Genomic DNA, 26,706 nt, shown 5'->3' with positions numbered 1-26,706 from the left:
TAATTTTTACAAGTTAAAAAGGTAATACTGAAAAATGCTCATAAAATGTATTAATTGCTGTATAATACTGGCGTCTACAAACTCACAGATCACAAACCTCAGTCCTTGCCTCTATATTTTAAGTGTCTATCACATAAAATAAGACTTTACAAGCCTTGTTTTCCCCAGAGTATAACTGATGCTTTCTACTATTTATTTTTAGATTATTAGGTGTGTGTGTGTGTGTGTGTGAGCGAGAGAGAGATTTTTGTATATACAGTACATTGTGTATGTGGGAGAATTAGTATCAGGTCAAGGTATCATGATAGGACGTTGCTCACCACCTTGTGTCAAACCTTTTGAGAGAATTGTCAATCAATTTTCAGTTTGCAGATAATTTGGGTCTGTTACCATTAACAATACATACTATTGTGAAAAGGTTCAGGGTATTTCAGGGTGTGCAGTGCAAGGCCAAAAATCATTGTTGAATGTTCATGAACTTTCAGCCCAAGGACGACACTGTATGAGGAACTTCCTGCACCTCCACATGGGCTTGGCAGTCCTCGGGACCTCGGAAAAGCATTGTCACTCAACACAGCTCACTGCTGCCTGAAAATCTCCTATGCAGAGAGAAAGCCATACATCATTTCTATGTAAAAACTCAGAGTTCTATGTAAGAACTCAAAGCAGAGTTCTATGGGCCTGAGCTCATCTCACATGAACCGAAGGGTTGTTGAAAGGCGTGCTGTTTAGTTGAGACTATGTTACAGCTAGTTTTCGGGAAAACAGATGTCAAGCTCTACATGTCAAAGATGCAAAGGGGATCTGTATTTTATTTACTCACTTCATCATATCAGTGTTTATTTAAACAAATTTAAACGTAAGCAAAAATTTCAAGGGGTTAAATTTAAGAAGTTCCTTTGTCTCCCTATCAGAATAAATAGGTTGCTGCAAATAAACCCTACATACAGTCAAGCCGGAAAGTCTGCTCACCCCTTTCACCTTCTCCATGTTTTATTATATTACAGACTCATTTTATAATAGATTGAGGAGATGGGAGAACCTATCAGAAGATCAACCATCCAGGCAGCACTTCACAAATTACACCTTTATGGTAGAGTGGCCAGACAGAAGCCACTCCTTAGTAAAAGGCACATGACAGCCCGCTTGGAGTTTGCCAAAAGGCACCTAGAGGACTCTCACACCATGAGAAACAAGATTCTCTGGTCTGATGAAACCCAAATTTAACTTTTTGGCCTGAATACCAAGTGTCACGTCTGGAGGAAACCAGACACCTCTCATCACCTGACTAATGCCATCCCTACAGTGAAGCATGGCGGTGGCAGCATCATGATGTGGGAATGTGTTTTAGCAGCGGGAACGGGGCGACTAGTCCTGATAGAAGGAAAGATGAATGCAGCTAAGTACACCGAGATGCTTGAAGAAAACCTGCTCCAGAGCGCTCTGGACCTCAGACTGGGGTGAAGGTTTACCTTCCAACATGACAACGACCCGAAGCACACAGCCAAGAGAACAAAGTAGTGGCTTCGGAGAAAGTCTGTGAATGTCCTTGAGTGGCCCAGCCAGAGCCCAGACCTGAATCCAATCGAACATCTTTGGAAGGAGCTGAAAAGGTTGCAAGGATATGCCAAGAGTAATGGGCAAAAATGTCCAGAAACAAGTGTGCCAAGCTCGTAGCTTCTTTCCCAAGATGGCTTGAAGCCATCTTAATTGCTGTTCTGCACATGCTGGGATTTTCTATCAAAATTGATTCTGATTTGATTTCTGGAAATGACTAGCATGGAAAAGACATTCATAGACAAATGCTGGATCTTTGTTTTTTACCTTTCAGGTCCTACTTTGATCTTGGGTTTGGATTCATCTATGGCTGCAGTGGGACAAGAAGAGGTGCAGTTGAAGTTTCTACTGACCGGGCTGCTGTCTGGTTTGCCCCTGCCACCCTTCTCACTACGCATGTGCCCTCCTTTAACTACCAAAAACATCCAGCACTACCAGCCTCTCCTGGCCGTGGGTGAGTACAAACACTAGACTTAGGTCAGTTTTAGGACCACTTGCATAATATGCTGTCAAAATAACGAAGACTTGTTGAGACACTATAGACTCTACATAACAAGGAGTCCTGTTGTACAGTGTATCACAAAAGTGAGTACACCCCTCACATTTCTGCAGATATTTAAGTATATCTTTTCATGGGACAACACTGACAAAATGACACTTTGACACAATGAAAAGTAGTCTGTGTGCAGCTTATATAACAGTGTAAATTTATTCTTCCCTCAAAATAACTCAATATACAGCCATTAATGTCTAAACCACCGGCAACAAAAGTGAGTACACCCCTTAGTGAAAGTTCCTGAAGTGTCAATATTTTGTGTGGCCACCATTATTTCCCAGAACTGCTTTAACTCTCCTGGGCATGGAGTTTACCAGAGCTTCACAGGTTGCCACTGGAATGCTTTTCCACTCCTCCATGACGACATCACGGAGCTGGCGGATATTCGAGACTTTGCGCTCCTCCACCTTCCGCTTGAGGATGCCCCAAAGATGTTCTATTGGGTTTAGGTCTGGAGACATGCTTGGCCAGTCCATCACCTTTACCCTCAGCCTCTTCAATAAAGCAGTGGTCGTCTTAGAGGTGTGTTTGGGGTCATTATCATGCTGGAACACTGCCCTGCGACCCAGTTTCCGGAGGGAGGGGATCATGCTCTGCTTCAGTATTTCACAGTACATATTGGAGTTCATGTGTCCCTCAATGAAATGTAACTCCCCAACACCTGCTGCACTCATGCAGCCCCAGACCATGGCATTCCCACCACCATGCTTGACTGTAGGCATGACACACTTATCTTTGTACTCCTCACCTGATTGCCACCACACATGCTTGAGACCATCTGAACCAAACAAATTAATCTTGGTCTCATCAGACTCATAGGACATGGTTCCAGTAATCCATGACCTTTGTTGACATGTCTTCAGCAAACTGTTTGCGGGCTTTCTTGTGTAGAGACTTCAGAAGAGGCTTCCTTCTGGGGTGACAGCCATGCAGACCAATTTGATGTAGTGTGCGGCGTATGGTCTGAGCACTGACAGGCTGACCCCCCACCTTTTCAATCTCTGCAGCAATGCTGACAGCACTCCTGCGCCTATCTTTCAAAGACAGCAGTTGGATGTGACGCTGAGCACGTGCACTCAGCTTCTTTGGACGACCAACGCGAGGTCTGTTCTGAGTGGACCCTGCTCTTTTAAAACGCTGGATGATCTTGGCCACTGTGCTGCAGCCCAGTTTCAGGGTGTTGGCAATCTTCTTGTAGCCTTGGCCATCTTCATGTAGCGCAACAATTCGTCTTTTAAGATCCTCAGAGAGTTCTTTGCCATGAGGTGCCATGTTGGAACTTTCAGTGACCAGTATGAGAGAGTGTGAGAGCTGTACTACTAAATTGAACACACCTGCTCCCTATGCACACCTGAGACCTAGTAACACTAACAAGTCACATGACATTTTGGAGGGAAAATGACAAGCAGTGCTCAATTTGGACATTTAGGGGTGTAGTCTCTTAGGGGTGTACTCACTTTTGTTGCCGGTGGTTTAGACATTAATGGCTGTATATTGAGTTATTTTGAGGGAAGAATAAATTTACACTGTTATATAAGCTGCACACAGACTACTTTTCATTGTGTCAAAGTGTCATTTTGTCAGTGTTGTCCCATGAAAAGATATAATGAAATATTTGCAGAAATGTGAGGGGTGTACTCACTTTTGTGATACACTGTATCTGGTAGCAGTATATTACCAGCAGGTCCTTTAACTTCTGTAAGTTGTGAGTTGGATTGTCCTACAGTACATCCTGTTGCCATTTCTTCTGCTGGTTAAAGTTGCTTACATGCCTGGCTGTCCACATGATCTCTAAGAAACCAGGATTTGTTGGGCCAGCCGACCATCTTCTATTGCAGTGTTTCTCAACCTTTTTTCAGTCACGGCACCTTTAAAAATATTCAAAACTTCAAGTCACCCCAGTCTAAAATGTATTAAAAACCTTACACTCTGCATCCCTCGGACTGCTAACACACAAAAACAAAACAAAAAAAAGTTTCTGAAAAATCCTCTCTTGTGTGGAGATGTGCCTGTGTTTGTTTCTGCTTTAAAACATACGCGCCATGAACCAATCAGATTTAACATCATTAAACAAGTTTATTTCTCAATTATTTGTCCTTATACTACAAGCACAAGCATTATACTAGTAGTCTGCATTGACGCGTTGACGTTGTAGCATGGGGAAAGGGGCGTGTGAGACAAATTTTGATGTTTGCGGCGGCTAATGGTCTACATTTTCATGATAAGTTGACTTTTTTGTATTTTAAATTTATTTCATAATATCAGTAACGGCAGAATATTTTGACGGCACCCCTGACGAAGCCAGACGAAGCCACAGGGTGCCGCGGCACCCCGGTTGAGAAAGGCTGTTCTATTGCTTTGATGTCCAGTTTTGATGCCTGTATACCCATTGTTCAAGAGATTCAAGATTCAGATGCATTGGGTTCATCCTAAAAACACAGCAGATTTAAAATAGAGAGCATATATAAAATAGTAATAAAAAATATAAAAATTTTTGTCTTTGACGTTGGACAGGAGTTAGCATAAATGAAGATAGATGTTAGCATAGACAAAAGACAGACCAAAAGGACTATCCATACTATTATTAGTGCATCATCTGTCATGGTTTAGGGGCTGCATTAGTGCCCACAGCAGCATGGTTGACTTGCATAAATGGGAAGGCTTTATTGACACAGAGCAGTATATGAGTATTTTAGAAAGGATTTTTTCTTTGTGCCACTATTCAGCTCTTTCTCCCAGAATAAAAGACTTGGTCCCATGACCCAAATACAAATTCCATTGATGTTCCATGTGAGTTTGCCTTTGAAGTACGTGAGGAATGTCTAATGTTTTAGCTTTGAATACTACCTCTTACATAACAGGTGATAATTGGAAGCTTACAGAATATCTTATATAAGCTTATATAAGATATACTTATCTATATATATATATATATATATACTGTATATATAGTATTATATAGTATATTACCAAATAGTATATTATATACTGTATATATATATAGTATACTACTAAAACTCTGTATGGTTTAGTAACGTGTTGTATGCTGCCATGTGTGATGTACAATCTTGATTAAAAAATTTTTCAAGTGGGCACATGATAGAGTTCCTTAAAGCTAACATGGTGGGCGAGACCTCACTGGATTAATGAGCTCTATTGATGACCACTCGAAATTCAGGTTACCAGCGACCCAAGTCTTTGTGGTTTGGTTTACCCTCTTAGTGAGATTGGTTTGGGGATGAAAGGCCGTAGTCAACTTCTGGGTTACCCCCCATGTCTCACCCAACTTCGCCATCATGTCACTTGTCCACTGTGGATCTTGGTCTAAAACCATGCAAGCACACACACCAATTGTGTAAAGATACTGCATACCAGTGGTGTCTTGACATCCCTTAAAGGGAACATTTCCACCCATGATGAAATATTCTACAACTTCCATTATCAGCATGGTGCTCTCTGAGCAACTCATTGGGAAGGGACCAATACAATCTATTCTTAACATATTAACATATTAACAATTCCCTTCTTAACATAAGGGTTTTTGTACTTTGTACTGGCACTCCATCACATATTTCCACACATTCTTCCCTATGCTAGGTCACCTCTTTAATCTTTGTGAGACTGACCCTCGAAAGGGCTGTTGTGAAAATAGTCCAGGAATTGGTCAATCATTTGTTCAGGGACCACTAATTGATAGCCTCCAAGTTTGGAAAGCACTACCTGGAACAAGATTCCTTGTTGCTTGTGATCGTGGACCCGACATGGTACTTTGACCTGTTTTGTTTATTTGCGTGCATGTGTCTTTGATATCTTGAGGTGTAGTTGGTAAATTGCAACAGTAACTTGTTGCTGTCACCGTATAGATGTCTCCTGTTGGCATAAATGAAGCTCCTGAAAGGGCATTAGGCATCGAACTGCAGCAACCCATAATGCACTCTGAATTTAAAGGCCTGGTGTCTTAAGGTCCACCTTGTCATTGTGTTTTAGTGAATTAAGGTCATTTAGGGGCAATGTGAAGATGTCAAACACTTCCAGGTAATGCTGCCACTTTTCGCTGCTTTCATCACAGCTAAACATTCTTACTTTGGGGTGGAATATCTCAGCTCAGCTCCCCTCAAGGCTCGTGGGGCATAAGCTATAACCCTTTCCTCACCTTCGATTTGCTGGGTAAGGACAGCACTCAAACCAGCATTACTAGCATTGATCTTATCCCACATCTTAGTTGAGCCAAGACTTTCTTTTTTAGATTATTAAATGAAGCAAATGTCATCTGTAGTGACGATAAATTTATGAAACCACCCAAGCAAATCCAAAAACCTCTGAAGGTTCTTCAGATCAGTTGGAATTGGGTACCTACAGATGGCTGCCACCTTTTCCTGATCTACAACCCCAATTCCAATGAAGTTGGGACGTTGTGTAAAACATAAATAAAAACAGAATACGATGATTTGCAAATCCTTTTCAACCCATATTCAATTGAATACACTACAAAGACAAGATATTTAATGTTCAAACGGATCAACTTTATTGTTTTTTGCAAATATTCACTCATTTTGAATTTGATGCCTGCAACACGTTCCAAAAAAGTTGGGACAGGGGTATATTTACCACTGTGTTACATCACCTTTCCTTTTAACAACACTCAATAAGCGTTTGGGAACTGAGGACACTAATTGTTGGAGCTTTGTAGGTGGAATTCTTTCCCATTCTTGATTGATGTACAACTTCAGTTGCTCAACAGTCCGGGGTCTCCGTTGTCGTATTTTGCGCTTCATAATGCGCCACACATTTTCAATGGGAGACAGTTCTGGACTGCAGGCAGGCCAGTCTAGTACCCGCACTCTTTTAGTACGAAGCCACGCTGTTGTAACACGTGCAGAATGTGGCTTGGCATTGTCTTGCTGAAATAAGCAGGGACGTCCCTGAAAAAGACTTGCTTGGATGGCAACATATGTTGCTCCAAAACCTGTATGTACCTTTCAGCATTAATGGTGCCTTCACAGATGTGCAAGTTACCCATGCCATGGGCACTAACACACCCCATACCATCAGAGATGCTGGCTTTTGAACTTAGCGCTGATAACAATCCGGACTGTCCTTTTCCTCTTTGGCCCGGAGGACATGACTTCCATCATTTCCAAAAACAATTTGAAATGTGGACTCGTCAGACCACAGGACACTTTTCCACTTTGCGTCAGTCCATCTCAGATGAGCTCGGGCCCAGAGAAGCCGGCGGCATTTCTGGGTGTTGTTGATATATGGCTTTCGCTTTGCATGGTAGAGTTTTAACTTGCACTTGTAGATGGAGTGATGAACTGTGTTCACTGACAATTAGGGGTGTGTTTATAAAATAGATTTTTCGATTTGATCTTTATTTGAACGATCCGATATCGATTCATATAAACGCGAGAACGATCTTTTAAATACGCCCCTTTTTACGGTGCACACGGAAATCTGTTACCCCCTTTAATTTTGCGTGACCAGCCAGTGTTTTTTCATGCAACGAGATCTGACCTGCACATCAGTTTAGCATGGCAGAAGCTCAAGTTATGACCACTACACAACTTTTTGCACTGATTTTCGCTCGGCGACGGGTCGGTGCTGGATTCGGGAGGAACTCGGTGTTCGCTCTGCGATCAAAACTCGGCTCTCAATCAATGTGAGAAACAGCGAGGGGAAACACAGGTGAGAGGTTGTAAACAGGTGGTGGAGCGCAATATAGTTTCTATCAGAATACATCAGCACACGCAAGTTTTACAGTATTTCTGACCTGATCGTTCTCTACAAAACAAAATATTTATTAACCTCCAACTCACTATAGTACAAGCCATGCTGCTCGTGTTGCCAAATCCACTCAGATTCATTTATTTCATCAGCGCACAAACTTTGATCTCTCGCTACTTGTTGATGTGCATGTTTGGACGTGGTATCATTAAACCTTTCATCACTTCTCACGTGTGTTTTCGTGACAAAACGTAGTTTTGGAGACCAGAGAAGCTCGCCTGTGATTCCCCCTGGTGATAGATGGTGTAGTGTAAAACCCCCCATCGCCGATCAGTCGTGTAGTGTGAACATTACAGCGGCCAGGTGTTAATCAGAGTGTCGTGTAGTGTAAACTTGGCATAAGCGGTTCAACAGCCAGGTGTATGTTTACATTACATTTACAATGTTGTAGCGTGTCAGACATATAAAATAATAATAAAAAATGAATGTTACTGTTTTCTGTTTTGGATTAATTATTGATGTAAACAAAATACACAAATATTTTTAATAATGAGTGTTCTTTGTACAATTATCACATTCGTTCTCTGAACATCTGTACATATTTAAACAAAACCTGTTAATGTAACTCAAATATGCCTAAATGTGTTGAATCGAAATTGAATCGAAAATCGAATCAAAAATCGAAAATCGAAGATTGAATCGAATCGGGACCTTGTGAATCGGAATCGAATCGATCCAGGAAATTAGTGGCGATACCCAGCCCTACTGACAATGGTTTTCTGAACCCATGTGGTAATATCCGTTACAGAATGATGTCGGTTTTTAATGCAGTGCCACCTGAGGGATCGAAGGTCACGGGCATTCAATGTTGGTTTTCGGCCTTGCCGCTTACTTGCACAGATTTCTCCAGATTCTCTGAATCTTTCGATAATATTATGGACTGTCGATGATAAAATCCCTAAATTCCTTGCAATTGCACGTTGAGAAACTTTGTTCCTAAACTGTTGGACTATTTGCTCGCGCAGTTGTTCACAAAGTGGTGAACCTCGCCCCATCCTTGCTCGTGAACGACTGAGCCTTTCGGGGATGCTCCCTTTATACCCAATCATGACACTCACCCATTTCCAATTAACCTGTTCACCTGTGTAATGTTCCAAACAGGTGTTTTTTGAGCATTCCTCAACTTTCCCAGTCTTTTGTTGCCCCTGTCCCAACTTTTTTGGAATGTGTTGCAGGCATCAAATTCAAAATGAGTGAATATTTGCAAAAAAACAATAAAGTTTATCCGTTTGAACATTAAACATCTTGTCTTTGTAGTGTATTCGATTGAATATGAGTTGAAAAGGATTTGCAAATCATCGTATTCTGTTTTTATTTATGTTTTACACAATGTCCCAACTTCATTGAAATTGGGGTTGTACCTCCACACCCTGGCCAGACACCACATGTCCCAGGAGGATCAGCTGCATTAGGAACAAATAGCATTTCTTTATGTTGAGAGTCAACTGAGCTTGATGTAAAGTGTTGAAGATGCTTTGCTGGGGTCTGAAAAAGACATTATTATCATCAGTATATGTAATGCACATTTTCTCATTCAACTTTCCCTCTTTCATCAACCGCTGAAAAGTGGCGCTGGCGTTCTTGAGGCCAAAGGGCATGATTATAGCGGTGCAGACAACAGAGCAGTGTGACAAGAGTGGTAGTCTAGTGTGTAGAGCTTTGGGCTATCAAATAAAAGGTTGTGGGTTTGAATCTCAACTTTACCATGCAGCCACAGTTTGGCCTATGAGCATTTTACTATACATATGTATATGTATACAGTATATGACAAATAAAGGCACTCCATCCATTAAAATCCCATTCCATTTATGATGTCCCACAATATAATATAAGTAGGGCTGTCAAACGATTAAAAATTTTACTCGCAATTAATCTCAGAATTTCATATAGTTAATCGCGATTAATTACATTTTTTATTTTTTTTTTTTAAAGGAGGTGGTTTTAATGTTATGGCTGATCGGTGTACATACACTAACATACACAAAAACTCATTCACAATCAACACAGTCTTGTTCCCTGGGTTCTTACAACTCATACTAGTGACTATATTACTTGCATCTTTGCACAATATTGCATTGTTTTTGCACCTTATTCTCACCTTATTCTACCTGCTGCTATATAAACCCTACGCTGCTAACTGGATATCAGAATACGTTTTTATTAGGGCTGTCGAAGTTAACGCGATAATAATAACACGTTCAAGTGTTGCCAGTTCGGGCGATTATCCGCCAAATTGGGCTGATTTTGTTGAAAAACAATTTAATAGCATTTAAATAACACTTATGTTTAAAAGAAAATATTCAGTTTTAAGAAGCACCAGCATTGTAGAAGGCTATTAAAAACAAAGTCAATTTTCAATGCTGATTTGGCTTAATAGTGTTGGTCAGTCTTTATCATATTCTTGAAATGATAAAGTATTGCAAAGGAATATCTTTGAAATTCTTCCTCATAATGTTAAGGTTGCTATATTTTGGTTTTTCACTTGTCAGGGAAAATTAAGAGAGAAAAAAGCTTATTATTATCATGCGTGTGATATATATCATTTACGTGATCTGCGCATCACGTTACCACTGTACGTCACTGAGCTGATATGTGTATCAGGTGACCAGCGGGTAACGGCGTGTTATGTTTAAGTGTGATGCTCCAAGTTGTGGATTAAGCAATAAAGACAACACGTTCTCCACATAACTAGTGTCATTTGTATTTCCTGGTTAAGTACAAAACATAACAATGCGGGTCTTCGTGATGTAATTCTACATGGCACTCACTGCCTGTATAGGTACATTTTTCCTGTATAGAATTTGCGTTAACGGCACTATTTATCGCGTTATTATCGCGTTAACTTCGACAGCCCTAAATATAAGTGCTTATGCTAACTCCTGTCCATCATCGAAAGTACCGACAATGAAAATGCAGGCATTGGAACTGGACATTTGAGCAATACAATTATGTTGAATGGAAGAGATGGTCCCAACTTACTCTGTAGCATGATCCACCTTGCAGCATACAGAAGTTGAAGGATCTGCTGGCAATGTCCTGGTACCAGATACCACTGGACTCCTTCAAATGTTTTACGGAGGCTATGTCTTGGTGGGTCAGAACTGTTTTCACAGCATATCTGGCAATTGGTCCTACTGGTTGCAGCTGGTTCCATTTATGATGGTCCCACAATGCTGTACTATTCAATTCAGTTGAAGAAGCTTTATTAGCATGACTGTTACTGTATTACCAAATAATTAAAATAACAAATATTGGGATTACTCCCAAATGTGTATTTTTAAATTTACAAGAAATAAAAATACCTATGTAATTGCATTGTTGATTTCTTATTGTGTCTATTTTAAAGAGTTATTAGATTCCTATATTTCTTTACCGCAAGTGTCTGTTAACCAAGTAAACTTACTTAAACATACCTATCCTGTGAACTACAGTATAATTACCATGGGTCATTAGATGAAAAAATGAAAAAAGAATAAAAAAAAAAATAATGAAATAAAACTAACACATTATGGTGTGGTGCTATTTTTAACAATATAAGAGAAACATTTTATTTAATGAACTTTTTGTAAAGGTTCTTTGGTTTGGGACAATAATAGTGAGAGCAATAATAGATAGAGAGCAAAGCAGAATAACAATGATGTCTGCTTGTTCACACCATAGACGTATTATGGAAACTGAACAGAGTGGTTAGCTTCAGCCTCTGTTCACTGTATTGATGTTCTGCCTAATGACACAATGCTATAATTCATAAGTGTCACCATCTTTGACTTGTAGACACTCTACACAAAAATTACAAAAAGTCTCAATGAATGTCTGACTCAACATGTGGGAAATGATCATTGACCATTAATGTGACAAATGAGTCTCAAAGCTGAACCTAAATATAGCAGCTAGTCTTTGAATAATGTTTGCAGAAAGTCACATCACTGGCGGATAATTCTGCTGACCCATAGTTGTCTATAAAGGAAAGTGTGTTATATTGAAAAGTGATACGAATCTCACAAATCTAGGTGTGACAAACTCAATCCACCTAAGGCTGTCTGTAATCGATCATACACGTTGTGTGCATGGGGGAGAAACATTGACTTGAATAAAGCAGCCATGGCTGAAATTGCTATTCCAAGGCTCATTAAAGACAGAGATAAACACATACACACACACTTGTAGAGCCAATGTAAAGCCCAGCGTATGAAAGCTGGGTCTTCATAAGGGGTCAGGTGTTTTCCAGAAGGCCAACAATAATTATAATACTGTTGATGAGGTGAATCTGTCAAAACACAATGCATTGAACCCTTCTGTGTATAGGGGTTGTATTGATGCGGGCCAGTGCCTGTGCTAACTCCTGTCAATCATCGAAAGTACCGACAATGACCATGCAGGCATTGGAACCGGATATTTAAGCAATAAAATGATGTTTTGAATGGAAGAGATGGTCCCTGAATACAGAAGTTGAAGGATCTGCTGGCAATGTTCTGGTACCAGATACCACAGGACTCCTTCAAATGTTTTGCGGAGGCTATGTTTTGGTGGGTCAGAACTGTTTTCACAGCATATCTAGCAAATGGTCCTAATGCTTTGCCCTAACATTAAAACCACCTCCTTGTTTCTACACTCACTGTCCATTTTATCAGCTCCACTTACCATATAGGAGCACTTTGTAGTTCTACAATTACTGACTGTAGTCCATCTGTTTCTCTACATACTTTGTTAGCCCCCTTTCATGCTGTTCTTCAATGGTCAGGACTCTCCCAGGACCACTACAGTGTAGGTATTATTTAGGTGGTGGATCATTCTCAGCGCTGAAGTGACACTGACATGGTGGTGATGTGTTAGTGTGTGTTGTGCAGGTATGAGTGGATAAGACACAGCAATGCTGCTGGAGTTTTTAAACACATTACTGTCACTGCTGGACTAAGAATAGTCCACCAACCATAAATATATCCAGCCAACAGCGCCCTGTAGGCAGCGTCCTGTGTCCACTGATGAAGGTCTAGGAGATGACCAACTCAAACAGCAGCAATAGATGAGCGATCGTCTCTGACTTTACATCTACAAGGTGGACCAACTAGGTAGAAGTGTCTAATAGAGTGGACAGTGAGTGGACACAGTATTTAAAACCTCCAGCAGCGCTGCTGTGTCTGATCCACCCGAACCAGCACAACACACACTAACACACCACCACCATGTCATTGTCACTGCAGTGCTGAGAATCATCCACCACCTAAATAATACCTGCTCTGTAATGGGCTTGTGGTGGCCCTGACCATTAAAAAACAGGGTTAAAGCAGGCTACAAAGGTATGTAGAGAAACAGATTGACTACAGTCAGTAATTGTAGACTACAAAGTGCTTCTATATGGTAAGTGAAGCTGATAAAATGGACAGTGAGTGTAGAAACAAGGAGGTGGTTTTAATGTTATGCCTGATCAGTGTATATATACAGTATATGTTTCTAAATTTATATTAGAGATGGGACGATCGATCGGCTACGAATCGGTATCGGCCGATTTTTAATCAAAATATGCTATCGGCGATCGGCGATATTTCCTAAAAGTAGCCGATCCGATCGTGTGATATATAAAGACCATGTTAAGTTAACAGCTCAGTGGATTGATCCAGACTTTGAGCTACGAAGCACCAACCATCACATCAGCATTCATCAACAGTCGTACAGAAACCATCGTGAAAGCTCTTACGATGTAATTTTGCTGATTGTAATATTTACTTTAAAAAGATAATTCAACCCGGTCACATCTGAGTCGATTCTATCAGCACGTTATATAAACTCCTGGTTCACTTTGGTAAATCGTAAGCGGTTCTTACTTGTGATGTAGATGAGAACAGAAGACGTTACAGAGCCAATCCGAGGCAAAAGTTTATTCATTACCAAATTCGTTAGTTCAGGATCATCTGCTGAACGTTTAGAAAACTTTTAGCTCCTTAGACGGAACGAGTCTGACTCGGTTACAGATCTGTGGTAATAGCAGTTTAATTAAGCTTTTTAATTAAGCTTTTTAATGTAAGAGAGTCACACAAAATGTTCTGTAGTAGCTGGTGTTCATTTAAAACCACGACATTTAATTAATAACAGTAAACACGGAGAGATAACTGAGAAGAGAAACTTACGCTTCACATAAAAACGAATCAACTCATGAATCAATGAATCACTTATAGCGATACTGTGAACAAAGCGTCTCTTCTAAAGGCACAAACACACACACGCGCGCGCGCGCGCTGCTCCGGTTTATCTTTACTGTGAGGCTCTTTTTAAGTTTAACCCCCCCCCCCCCCCCTCACACACACACCACATGTCCCAGGAGGATCAGCTGCATTAGGAACAAATAGCATTTCTTTATGTTGAGAGTCAACTGAGCTTGATGTAAAGTGTTGAAGATGCTTTGCTGGGGTCTGAAAAAGACATTATTATCATCAGTATATGTAATGCACATTTTCTCATTCAACTTTCCCTCTTTCATCAACCGCTGAAAAGTGGCGCTGGCGTTCTTGAGGCCAAAGGGCATGATTATAGCGGTGCAGACAACAGAGCAGTGTGACAAGAGTGGTAGTCTAGTGTGTAGAGCTTTGGGCTATCAAATAAAAGGTTGTGGGTTTGAATCTTAACTTTACCATGCAGCTTTGGTAAATCGTACAGTTGGTTTATAGCCAAACATTTTCTCCTCATTGTAGCCAAGTAGCCCAATTAACAAACTTTTGTTAAGCTTTACATGACTTTTTAAGTAGGAGCTTTTTCTTGCATCTGTAAGTCTATGCCGACATAAAGCATGTACAGTGTCATATGTGTCAATTAACTGTTAAATCATATTGTATCTCATTTTAAAGCTGAGAGATCCCAATAAACAACAGTCCCAATAAACGTACTATGATACTTGTGAACTTGGGAATAATTTATTTGCAAAAAAAAGAGCAGTTGCATCCATAGTCATAGGTCTAGCACATTTTTACCAAATTTTTAATGTTTTTTTTGGTTAGTTGGTGGTGTGGAGGAATTTCATGTTCTCACCACAGCTATTTAAAGGATTTAATATCAGGAGTCACTGTGGGCTACTGAAGGAAATTAATTTTCCTTATTTTATGTCATTGCTAGAGGGGAACAGATTTTTTATCCTAGATTTCAATGTTTTGTGGACCAATTTTTTAATCAATCCTGAAAGACTGTCAGTCCCTGCTGCTAAAATCCAAATAATATGTCATTTTAAAGACCTGCTACGTCCATTTCGGCTTGCGGCTTTCCATTTCGGCTTGCGGGTGAGGAAACATCTACACATTGTTTCCTGCCTCTATTAAGCATTACTCACTGCACTTGAGGCCGCACTTTATAAGCACCCCTGATCCTCTTTTCCAGCCCCTCTTCGTACTGTTAATTTGTTTCGTTATATATTTTATAGAAAATATTTGTTTCTCGAAGGGCGCTTGGGTTGGGCAGCAGTCTATTGCACTAGCCCACAACTGCTGAGATCTGGGTTCGAATACACCAGGCGTGTACACAGCTATGTATGAGGGGGGAGATTGCTGAGCCTGGTGATAGATTGGTAGGATAAAATGTGGTGCTTTACTTTGAGGCACTCACCACTTCACCACTGTAGTTACCACCACTGAATTTTACAGTTAAAATGATGTTACCTGGCTGATTTGTTTACCTGACTTTATAAAGTCATTGAAAACCAGTCCAATAATTTGTCAGTAAATTTAGTATATGTCAGTTTTTTTTTATTTAGTGAATTGGTAAAATAATTTGACCATTTTTATTTGACACAATGCTCACCTTTATAAATCAATCTAAAACCTTTACCTACTTTAAAATGTGCTTTAAAAATAAATATATGTAATATTAAAGTAGTGATTTTTCTGAATTTGGAATTCAGTGTTGATAATAATGTTATAATAATAATAAAAAAAAGTAATACTCATGCTGTACGTGTATGCTCAGTGAAAATGTTTTTCATATATTGATGGGTTCTGATATTTAAGAGCCACTGTGTGAAATTTGCTCTCTCGCTTCATTGCCCAAAAGGTCAGAACTCAGGCTGACATTTAGATGATGGGAATTGATTGAACAAGGGTGTTATTGTGTGTGTCTCCGTCAGGTTCGAGTAATGGCTCGGTGCTGGTGTATAACCTGACCAGTGGTCTCCTGCACAAAGAACTCAGCGTGCATTCATGTGAAGTCAGGTGAGGAGGAGCTTCATTTATTATTGGAATATTTACATTAGTTACACTAGGTATTTTTGTGTTACATCATGTGTGTGTGGTTTTAGACTTTCCATGCTTGACAAAATGACAGAAGAAACAGATACAGGGAGGGCAAACATACAAACAAAGAATTACTTAAATGAACAGTTAGCCAACAGATGGTGCTCATCCTTAGCCCTGGTCCTGGTTCAGACACAGCAAAATTTGATTTAGTCCTACTCATTTGATTTAGCCCAAAACAAGCTGTACTTGTTTTAGGAGATACCGAATCCCAGTCTCACACACTTTATTGGGGAATGTCTACAGCAAAGATTTAGGCAAAGGGTGACAGGTAAACAGTCTTTCTGATATTATTGTTGCTGTCTTCATAACGCTGAAATATGCATGTCATAAAGCTGTCATGCCACATGGTCAGAACGGTTGTTTCAGGTATTAGAGCAGTGTTATAACATCTGCACTGGAAATTGTTGTGCCAGCTTACATTAAATGTAATGTATGAGCGGCATAAAATGTAACTTCTTAGCAATTGTCATAACTTGTTATGACAGTACCAGTACTGTTAATACATTCTGGGGCGGCACGGTGACTTGGTGGGTAGCACTGTTGCCTCACAGCTCCTGGGTTTGATCCCCAGGTGGGGCGGTCTGGGTCCTTTCTGTGTGGAGTTTGCATGTTATTCCTGTGTCTGCGTGGGTTTCCTCCGGGAGCTCCGGGTTCCTCCCACAGTCCAAAGACATGCAAGTGAGATGAATTGGAGATACTAAATTGTCCAGGACTGTGTTCGATATAACCATGTGAACTGAAGAACCTTGTGTAATGAGTAACTACCGTTCCTGTCATGAATGCAACCAAAGTGTAAAACATGACGTTAAAATCCCAATAAAACAAACAAACAATAATATAATGCTGTTCTAAAACTGTGAGGCCTCGCAGTGGATCGGCATCCTGTTTAGGATGTGTTACTACATTGCACCCAGTGATTCCAGGGAAACAGGACCCACCGCAACCCTGACCAGGATAGGGCAGTGGTAAAACCTGAAAATAAAATGGCATGAAAATAATTATAGCCAGCTTCTCAGATTTTTAATCTTATCCAGTTGAGTATGTCAAACAGACAGTGTGTTTGCACTGAATCGAAGCCAGCATTTTTTTTTATTCTATTATTGCATTTTTACCTTTTAAAGAACAGGGTGAAAGTTCTTCTATATGGTAAGTTGAGCTGATAAAATGGACAGTGAGGTTTAAATTTTATGGCTGACGTTTTATATTAATTCTTACTTTTTATATATTTTGTTTTAAATCACAGGCTATGTCTCTTTTTTCTCGTTATGACTGGCAACTTTGGGAAACAGACAAGGATTCTTTCACAAAAGTCAGATAAAGAATTCTTAGTCAATTTGTATGCAGAGCAGAGGCAAACACATATTAAATACTATTCTAATTATCCTAATGACCATTGCAACAGTTTCACCCTCATAATGATGCAGGAGGTTTCAACAGTTATATCATTAGAACATTATTTATAAATCATTCCTGTTCATTCTCTCTGTGCCTCTGAGTATTATTTTTTAAACTGTACTCAAGACAGTGGCTGCTTGACAGCTAGGATTGGAACCTGCAACCTTTTGATAACCTTAAGCTGTACCCATTGTACAGCTGTACCCACTGTACAGCTGTACCCAAACAGCCACAAAAAAAAATTGAGTAAGCAGTTTCCAGAAAGTTTGAATAAAAATGTGCTGGCTTACACGCCAACTTAAAACGTAATCAGATTGTCAGGAGAAAAGTAGACTGCCAACAGAAGGTGCTGGCATGTTTGTGAGCAAGAAACCATGATAAATAGAAACACTTACACCTGGAGCAAATTAATGCTCAATGCAGCACAGCAGACTGTCACTCAAGAGGAACTGACATGTCAGTCATCTACACCTCCATGCCCCTCTGCTGGTAAACTTTTGGAATGCAGTAGGACATCATTTCATATTCGAGTCGTGCCGCCAATTTCCACCTCAGGTGGACTTAGTACAGTATATTTTTTATACCTTGCAGCTGACAGGTTATGTAGGTGTATTATAAAACACATATTTCATTTATTATGTCATGAAATGTATTATATCATTGTTTATTTCAGCGGTCCCCAACCTTTTTTGCATCATGGACCGGTTTCGAATAAGATAGAATTTCACGGACCGGCGGGGATGTAAAATAAAATTATAAGTCATAACTGAAATATGTACGTACGGAGCCCCTTAGGGGTCACTAAGGAAAAAAAATATGTGAAGACAAAATCCGTACCCTCGGTTTAGTAAACCGTACCCTCGGTTTAGTAATCCGTACCCTCGGTTTAGTAATCCGTACCCTCGGTTTAGTAATCCGTACCCTCGGTTTAGTAAACTACGCACGGATTTGTAAACTGTACTCTTAGTTTAAAGTCCGTCCGCAGTCACGCTAACTGCGCTACAAGTTTTACTGCGCGCCTAAAACCCGTTTTACGGTAATACAGTTGCGAAACATTGAAGAGGATAAAGCATCTTTTTGCACCTCAATATACTATATATTAGATATAATCACACACACACACACACACACACACACACACACACATATATATATTTTTTTATTTGTTACAGACCAATTTGAAAGGTCTAAAATAAGCAAATTGTTACAGACCAATTTGAAAGGTTCAAATTATTATCAAAGCACTCCACTTTTTTCTTTAAGAGCATTAACTCTTTTATTAATGGAATACATTTCAGACATCTTTACTGTAGTAATCTGGGGTGATGGGATAGCAAACTTATTAAAAAGTCAAATCAATAACAATAAATAAACAATAAATAAATCAATAAATAACACTAGTACTCATCTTGTGATTTTGAGACTATTTTACCCTAGGAATTTAGAATAATAGGATTGCAAACCAACGTAAAGTAAAATGCAAATCAAATTATTATCAAATCACCCCATCAGACTCTTAAAGAATACTCCTACTTCTACTTACTGACTTTATGAGTCTCAGACATTTATACTGTACATTTCACTTTACGTTGGTTTGCAATCCTATTATTCTAAATTCCTAAGGTAAAATACTCTCAAATCACAAGCTAAGTACTCGTGTTATTTATGATTGTGGGGTGGCATTTGATAAGATTTTGATTTGACTTTTTAATAAGTTTGCTATCCCATCACCCCAGCTGTAAAAAGATGCTTTATTCTCTTCAATGCTTCGCAACTGTATTACCGTAAAACGGGGTGTGGGCGCACAGTAAAACTTGTAGCGCAGACAATCTGTGCGTACGGATTACTAAACTGAGGGTACGGTTTACTAAACCGAGGGTACGGATTACTAAACCGAGGGTACGGATTACTAAACCGAGGGTACGGATTACTAAACTGAGGGTACGGTTTACTAAACCGAGGGTACGGATTACTAAACCGAGGGTACGGATTACTAAACCGAGGGTACGGATTACGCTCTTCATATATATTTTTTTCCTTAGTGACCCCTAAGGGGCTCCGTATGTACGTGTCAAACGTGTCAAGAGAAAAAGACGTTTTTTTTAATTTTTTTTAATGCATTTTCTCCCCTTTTTCTCCCTTTTAGCGTGTCCAATTGCCCGATTGCGTCATGCTTCCTTTTCACCAATGCCCATCCCTGCTCTGATTGAGGAGAACAAAGCTAACCCACGCCCCCTCCGACACGCGGGCAGCAGCCGTATGCATTTTATCACCTGCACTTTGACGAGTGCAGTGCAGCTCAGCATTGTGTACGGAGAGATACACCCTGAGAGCACTCTTTTCTCTTCTCTGTGCAGGCGCCATCAATCAGCCAGCAGTCGTAATCGTAATTGCACCAGTCATGGGAGAGAGACCCCATCCGGCTTAGTCCTGCCCATATCTGAACAACAGGCCATTCGTTGTTAATGTGGCTGCTCAGCCTTAGATGGCAGGCAGAGCTGAGATTCGATATGATGTATTCGAGTTCCCAGCTCTGGTTCCAGTGGGTGTTTTTACCGCTGCACCACCTGAGCGGCAAAGACGAATGTTTTTAAAACATCTTTCAGAGTGTGATTGTCAGTAAAACAGAAAAAAATTAATTATTTATTCTTTCTGTGCGGCCTGGTAATAAGTGAGTAACCCTGTGGTTGGGGACCACTGGTTTATTTGGCAAAAAAGAAGTGTCTATTTGTTTGCTGTTATAATAACATTGTTATTAGGATGACACTATAATATTTGCTTAAAATCTTTACTTTTGTATTTATAAGAGAAATCATAAGTAATATCCCATGATAAGACTGAATCATGCTTCTGCTGCTGTGGATTTGGTTTTAAATGGATATAATTGCTATTTTATTAAAATTATTTGAGTCAATGCATTTGTTTGAGTCCTCACAGATCATAGCTCTTTGTATTTTTTTTCTGTTTAGCTGTGCAGTCCTTTGAGGGGAATCCTGCCTCGTTTGTCTCTCCTGTCAGTAGTTTCTGTCCTCCTCCTCAGGGTGTCCCTTGTTCTGTTCCAGAGCATGCATTGCAGTAGTAGTCCTCATGGACTGAGTTAAGACTGGCTTAACAGTGTTGGAACAAATAAGTCCCACTGTGGTGGCCTTTCACTGTTAGAAACTGCTGTTATGTTCAGTCGGTTGTTTTCTCATGTAGTGCATTGGTTTGTATTTCAACACCCCATATAAAAATAAACAACAGTATAACTAAATTACTGTATTGATATGTTGCACTGTAATATTGTAGTGTCTTAAATCTTAAACTATGCATCAAAAATGCTTTTCAAATGCATCAAAAATCCAGTTAAAATAGCAATTTTTATATTGTGAAATGTGTAGTCAAAATGTCAGGCAAGAGCCGCTCAGGTGTAAAAACACACACTGTTCACCAGAGCTGAGATCTCGAATACATCGTATCGAATCTCGGCTCTGTCTTCTGGCTGAGGCTGAGCGGCCACATGAACAACAATTGGCTTGTTGTTCAGATAGGGGCGGAATTAAGCCGGAGGGGGACTCTCTCTCAGACTAGTGCGATTACGACCTCTGCTGGCTGGTTGGTGGCGCCTGCATGGAGATGGGAAAGAAGTGCGGTACAGGGTGTGGCTCTCCGTACACAGCACTGTACTGCACTGCACTCATCAATTGTAGGTGATAAGATGTTCGATTGCTGTGCACGTGTCGGAGGGGGCGTGGGGCAGCCTCATCCTCCCCAATTAGGAGCAGGGACCAGCATTAGTGAGAGGATGATTGACGGCCAGAAACTGGATACGCTAAAGTGGGAGAAAAAGGGGGGGGGGGGAATGTCAGACAACATAACAATAATAATAATAATTAAGGTTACATATCTCTAGAATCTATTTTGTAGATAAAGGCAAAACATTCAGCCACAAATGCACCCTGGACATAACCTCTGCCATGATTATTTTTTCTTGGATTTAATTAGTTGATTTTTGTTGTACTTTCATCTTTAGTGTGCATAATTAGCTTTACCTTCATAAATTAGAGTAGTTTTTCATGTAAGCAATAATGAAGTGGGGTGCATGAGATCATATATAAATGAGGGATAAGTGTACCTAAAGCTGCAGCACATTCAAATCAGTGCTCATTGTAATGACATACAACTGTTTAATATACATTTTGGATGTAGTAGTGCTTGGATCAGAGCTTGTGCAAATGAACTTTACAAAATAGTTAAATGCTAGAAAAATATGTTTTTGTTTAAAGTTAGTAAAAGGTAGTTGTATGTTGATTAGTGCAATGCCAGTTTATTTTTAAATGTTTATATTTACAAATATACAGTCAAGCCGAAAAGTCTGCTCACCCCTTTTGTACACAAGTGTGCACACCCTTTGATATGACACCCAAAAGTGAGCTAAGGTGAATTTGTTTTCACTGATACTGCTTGAGATGTTTCTACAATTTAATTGGAGTCCATCTGTGGTAAATTTAATTGGACATGATTGGGGATTGCCAACACCTGCCTATATAAGGTCCCACAGTTGACAGTGCATATCAGAGCAAACTCCAAGCCATGGAGTCAAAGGAATTATCTGCAGACCTCAGAAACAGGATTGTGCCAAGGCATAGATCTGGAGAAGGGAACAGAAAAATTGCTGCAGCTTTACAGGTCTCAAAGAGCACAGTAGCCACCATCATTCATAAATGAAAGAAGTTTGGAACCACCAAAAATCTCCCTAGACCTGGCCACCCTGCCAAACTGAGCGATCGGGGAAGACGGGCTTTGGCCAGGAACCCGAGGTTTCACTATGACAGAGCTTTAGCATTTCCTTGTGGAGATGGGAGAACCTATCAGAAGATCAACCATCCAGGCAGCACTCCACAAATCACGCCTTTATTGTAGAGTGGCCAGACGGCACATGACAGCCCGCTTGGAGTTTGCCAAAAGGCTCCTAGAGGACTCTCAGACCATGAGAAACAAGATTCTCTGGTCTGATAAAACCAAAATTGAACTTTTTTGCCTGAATACCAAGCATCACGTCATCACATTTCATCACCTGGCTAATGCCATCCCTACAGTGAAGCATGGTGGTGGCAGCATCATGATGTTTTTCAGCAGCTAGTTTTTCAGCAACTAGTCCTGATAGAGGGAAAGATGAATGCAGCTTAGCACACCGAGATCCTTAAAGAAAACCTGCTCCAGAGCGCTCTGGACCTCAGACTGGGGCGAAGGTTTAACTTCCAACATGACAACTACCCAAAGCACACAGCCAAGAGAACAAAGGAGTGGCTTCGGAGAAAGTCTGTGAATGTCCTTTAGTGGCCCAGCCAGAGCCCAGACCTCAATCCAATCGAACATCTTTGGAAGGAGCTGAAATGGCTGTGTACCGACGCTCCCCATCCAACCTGATGGAGCTTGCACGGATATGCCATGAGGAATGGGTAAAAATGTCCAGAAACAAGTGTACCAAGCTCGTAGCTTCTTTTGCAAGACGCCTTGAAGCTGTAATTGCTGCCAAAAGTGCATCAACCAAGAATTAGGCTAAGGCAGGGCTCTAGAGTGCGACCAATTTGGTCGCACATGCGACCTAATTTCTCAATGGTGCGACTAAAAAAAATCTCAGGTCGCACCGGTGCGACCAGGCGTCCGAGGGAAAAAAAAAGCAACAGACACACATTAGGCCAATATCATGGTCTAAACCAATCAGAGATAGTGAAGGGCGGGACAATATTGTAGCGGTGATATGTGAGCGACATTCAGCTCAGCCAATCAGAATGCAGCACCAGGTTTATAAACGTGCGTTCGGACGTTCTGCCGTAAGTTAAGTTTTGTATATGAGACTTGCCGGATGTTCGAGAATGGAAGTTCGGGTTCTGGAGCTCGGCAGTGTAAAGTGTTGTAACGCTCACTTAAGTCCTGACTAAACAGTTAAAGTGACTCTACCCTGTCGTGTGCCTTTATTCCCACACCTCCACCACCGCACAGCAAAAGACCCGCAGCATCCCCACCGGACAGCGGCTAGGTGAGCCGACCCTCTACAGTAGCAAGGGGCTAATGCTAGCGGTAAAGTGCCGCGATAGTGAAAGTAAAAACACGACAATATTTTCGTTAAGTAAAATATAAAAATAACTAAAAGACCAAAATATATTACAATACATGTAGTCAAAATACGCAGTTAGTGCACCGCAAGCGATTTTGGGAATCTGTGTAAAAGATTCAGTAAAGCCGATAATATAATGCACTGCATACACACACAAACATATACATATAATTTTAAATATACACACACATATAAATAGATATACACACATACATACACATTTACTCTATTATTTTTATAATTTTTATAAGTGTGCTATAATTAGTCTGTAATACTATAATTAACTGTAAAGAAGACAGTGGCCGGCAATAGTATATTTGTGACTGGTTCTAATACATTTCGAATTGAAAGGCTGAAAAAGCCCAATGCATCTATAAAACACATTACATGCCGCGATAAATGCACTGCCCAAGTGTCCCCTCTCCCCACTGCCCTTCATTGTCAGGCAGCAGCAAACAGATCATCAGACGAGGCCATGTTGACCAGATTGTTAGTTATATATAAGTCAATATTGCCTGTATGGACAGTGATTTAAAAAAAAAAAGTGAACCTGTAAAACTGCGGTGTTAAATGCGATGCGGTCGAAAATTTGGGTGCACCTAACTTTTGTGCTATTGCACCTAAGAGAAAAAGTTAGGTGCACCAGTGCAACCAGTGCAAAACGTTAGTCTAGAGCCCTGTAAGGGTGTGTACAGATATGTAACCCCTAAATAAACCATTTTTGCCAGTAAAATAAAATTGCTTATTTTCTAAACCCTGTTTTCACTTCGGAATTATTGGTGAGTGTGTGTAGATGTTTGAGGCAAAACATGAACTCAGTGTATTATAGAATGTGTCTGTAACGTAAAAAAACGTGGAGACGGTGAAAGGGGTGTGCAGACTTTTCAGCTTGACTGTAAATGCAATTATTCTGTGTTCTACAGCACTGAAAATATGCAGTATTACAAATAAACAATCGAAATTATTCTCTTCATGCTGAATTTACACATAGAGTGATGTTGGGCCCAGAAAAAGAAGGCTTGTTAGTGTTGGTATCGTGCAGTTTTTATGACCCTCACTTTTCAACTGCCTGCTGCTTCAGTAGCTTTTGTGTTGAAACAGATATCACTGTGTGTCCTTGTTAAGCTGTCATACTGTTGTTTTTTTGTTTTCTTTCTTGAGAGAACCAGCCACTTTATGAGATTTTGTAAATCAAACCTAGAAGTGATTTCGCCTCCTTTAAATATAAAGCTCAATTTCCATATTATTAGATCAGCTTGCTGACTTGAATAATTCATGAATGCAAACTAATGTTGAAAATGGGATGGCGGCACAATGGAGCAGTGGGTAGCACGCTGTCACCTCACAGCAACATAGGCCTGGGTTTGATTCCCTGCCCACGCAGGCAGGGTACTTTTTGTGTGATGTTTGCATGTTCTCACAGTGTCCCTGAGTGTTTCATGCCTTTTGCCCAAACAAACAGCGACTGATTGAAAATGAGATAGAAATAGGAATGTACAGGATGGAGCACATGTTTTAACAACTCACTACGGACTTTATCACAGACTGTACTGAATCATGAAGAACTCCAATTGTTTACATTATTATTGTTTTTACTAGTTATAGCTTTTAGTTCAATTTAATTTTGTGTATGTAGGTTTGTGTAAATCCTATTCATTCAAATTATTTTCCAGTCCACCCAAAGAGGTTGAAGGTCCCTGCTGAGTCTAGTTCTTCTCAATGTTTCTTTCTGTAATTTTAAAGGAGTTTTTCTTTGCCACTGTCGCCCTCGGCTTGCTCAACAGGGGTTTTGGTCTGTTGGTCCTGGATTCTGTAAAGTTGCTTTGAGACAATGTCCATTGTTTGTTTATTAGAATTTTAACGTCATGTTTTACACTTTGGTTACATTCATGACAGGAACGGTAGTTACTCATTACACAAGGTTCATTAGTTCACAAGGTTATATCGAACACAGTCCTGGACAATTTAGTATCTCCAATTCACCTCACTTGAATGTCTTTGGACTGTGGAAGGAAACCGGAGCACCTGGAGTAAACCCACGCAGACACTGGGAGAACATGCAAACTCCACACAGAAAGGACCCGGACCGCCCCACCTGGGGATCGAACCCAGGACCTTCTTGCTGTGAGGTGACAGTGCTACCCACTTAGCCACCGTGCCACCCACAATGTCCATTGTAAAAAGCGCTATACAAATGAATTTGACTTTTACATTCATGTTTCAAAATATAGGTAATTTATGTAAAATGCCCAATTTATTATCTGTGAACAGTAAAAATAGCCACTTCCTACTGTACCAGATTAACTTAACTCGGGATGGGGGGGATGAAGACCTGGCACTCACTTCTAGTAACACTGCTGCTGTAATTTATACCTGGTTTTGGTAGGTGTGAAAAGATAAAGAAACCACTGGCCATATGTTTACCACATTTTTTGGCTTGTTTGTGTTTTTTCTTTGTCCATGAAGAGCTTAATTAATATATTATTGGTGTATTTAAAGCTCTTTAGCATCTCATTAGAAGACAGTTTTGAAGCCCTAGTTAATAGTGGCACCATATTGGCATAGATGCATTACGTAATTGCTGCAAGTTTGTCAGCTGAATTTTCATGCTGCATATCACCTGTACTACCACATTTCAACAGTGCTTTCTGGATTAAGATCTGATGACTGGGGAGTATACTGATTTACATTAAACCTTATTGTGTTTTTGGAAACAGATTCAGAAGAATTTGTGCCTTGTGACATGACACATTGTTATGCTAGAAGTAGCTGTTTTTAGATGGTAAATTGTGGTCATAATGGGATTATCATGGTCAGTGAAAGTAGTTAAAGAGCCTGTTGGATTTGTGCAATGCTTAATTGGTATTAAAACATCAAATGTGCGGTATAAAAATTCATCCATCAATCTAAAGTGTTAACACAAGACAGGTTGAATATAGGTTGGAGGAATTCTTGCCACTTACGCCAAATTTTGACCCTACCAAATTCATGTTGCAGCATAAAATGAGAATTATACAAAAATAATTTAGCACAAAGAGGTC

The 26,706-nt window shown here is 40.1% G+C and overlaps 1 protein-coding gene across 1 annotated transcript in view; it reads left to right on the top strand.

Annotated features, from left to right (window-relative positions):
- wdr11 (WD repeat domain 11) overlaps positions 1-26,706 on the top strand; it is a 158,162-nt gene that overhangs the window by 70,750 nt on the left and 60,706 nt on the right. Inside the window, exons 10-11 of the mRNA XM_062994980.1 lie at positions 1,832-2,011; positions 16,002-16,086. Of these exons, the coding sequence (XP_062851050.1) occupies positions 1,832-2,011; positions 16,002-16,086 (265 nt within the window). The remainder of the gene's footprint in view (positions 1-1,831; positions 2,012-16,001; positions 16,087-26,706) is intronic.

Source organism: Trichomycterus rosablanca, chromosome 5 (assembly GCF_030014385.1).
Source record: "Trichomycterus rosablanca isolate fTriRos1 chromosome 5, fTriRos1.hap1, whole genome shotgun sequence".
Lineage (NCBI taxonomy): Eukaryota > Metazoa > Chordata > Actinopteri > Siluriformes > Trichomycteridae > Trichomycterus > Trichomycterus rosablanca.
The sequence above is the reverse complement of the archived record's forward strand: the minus strand, read 5'-3'. Positions and strand labels throughout refer to the sequence as shown.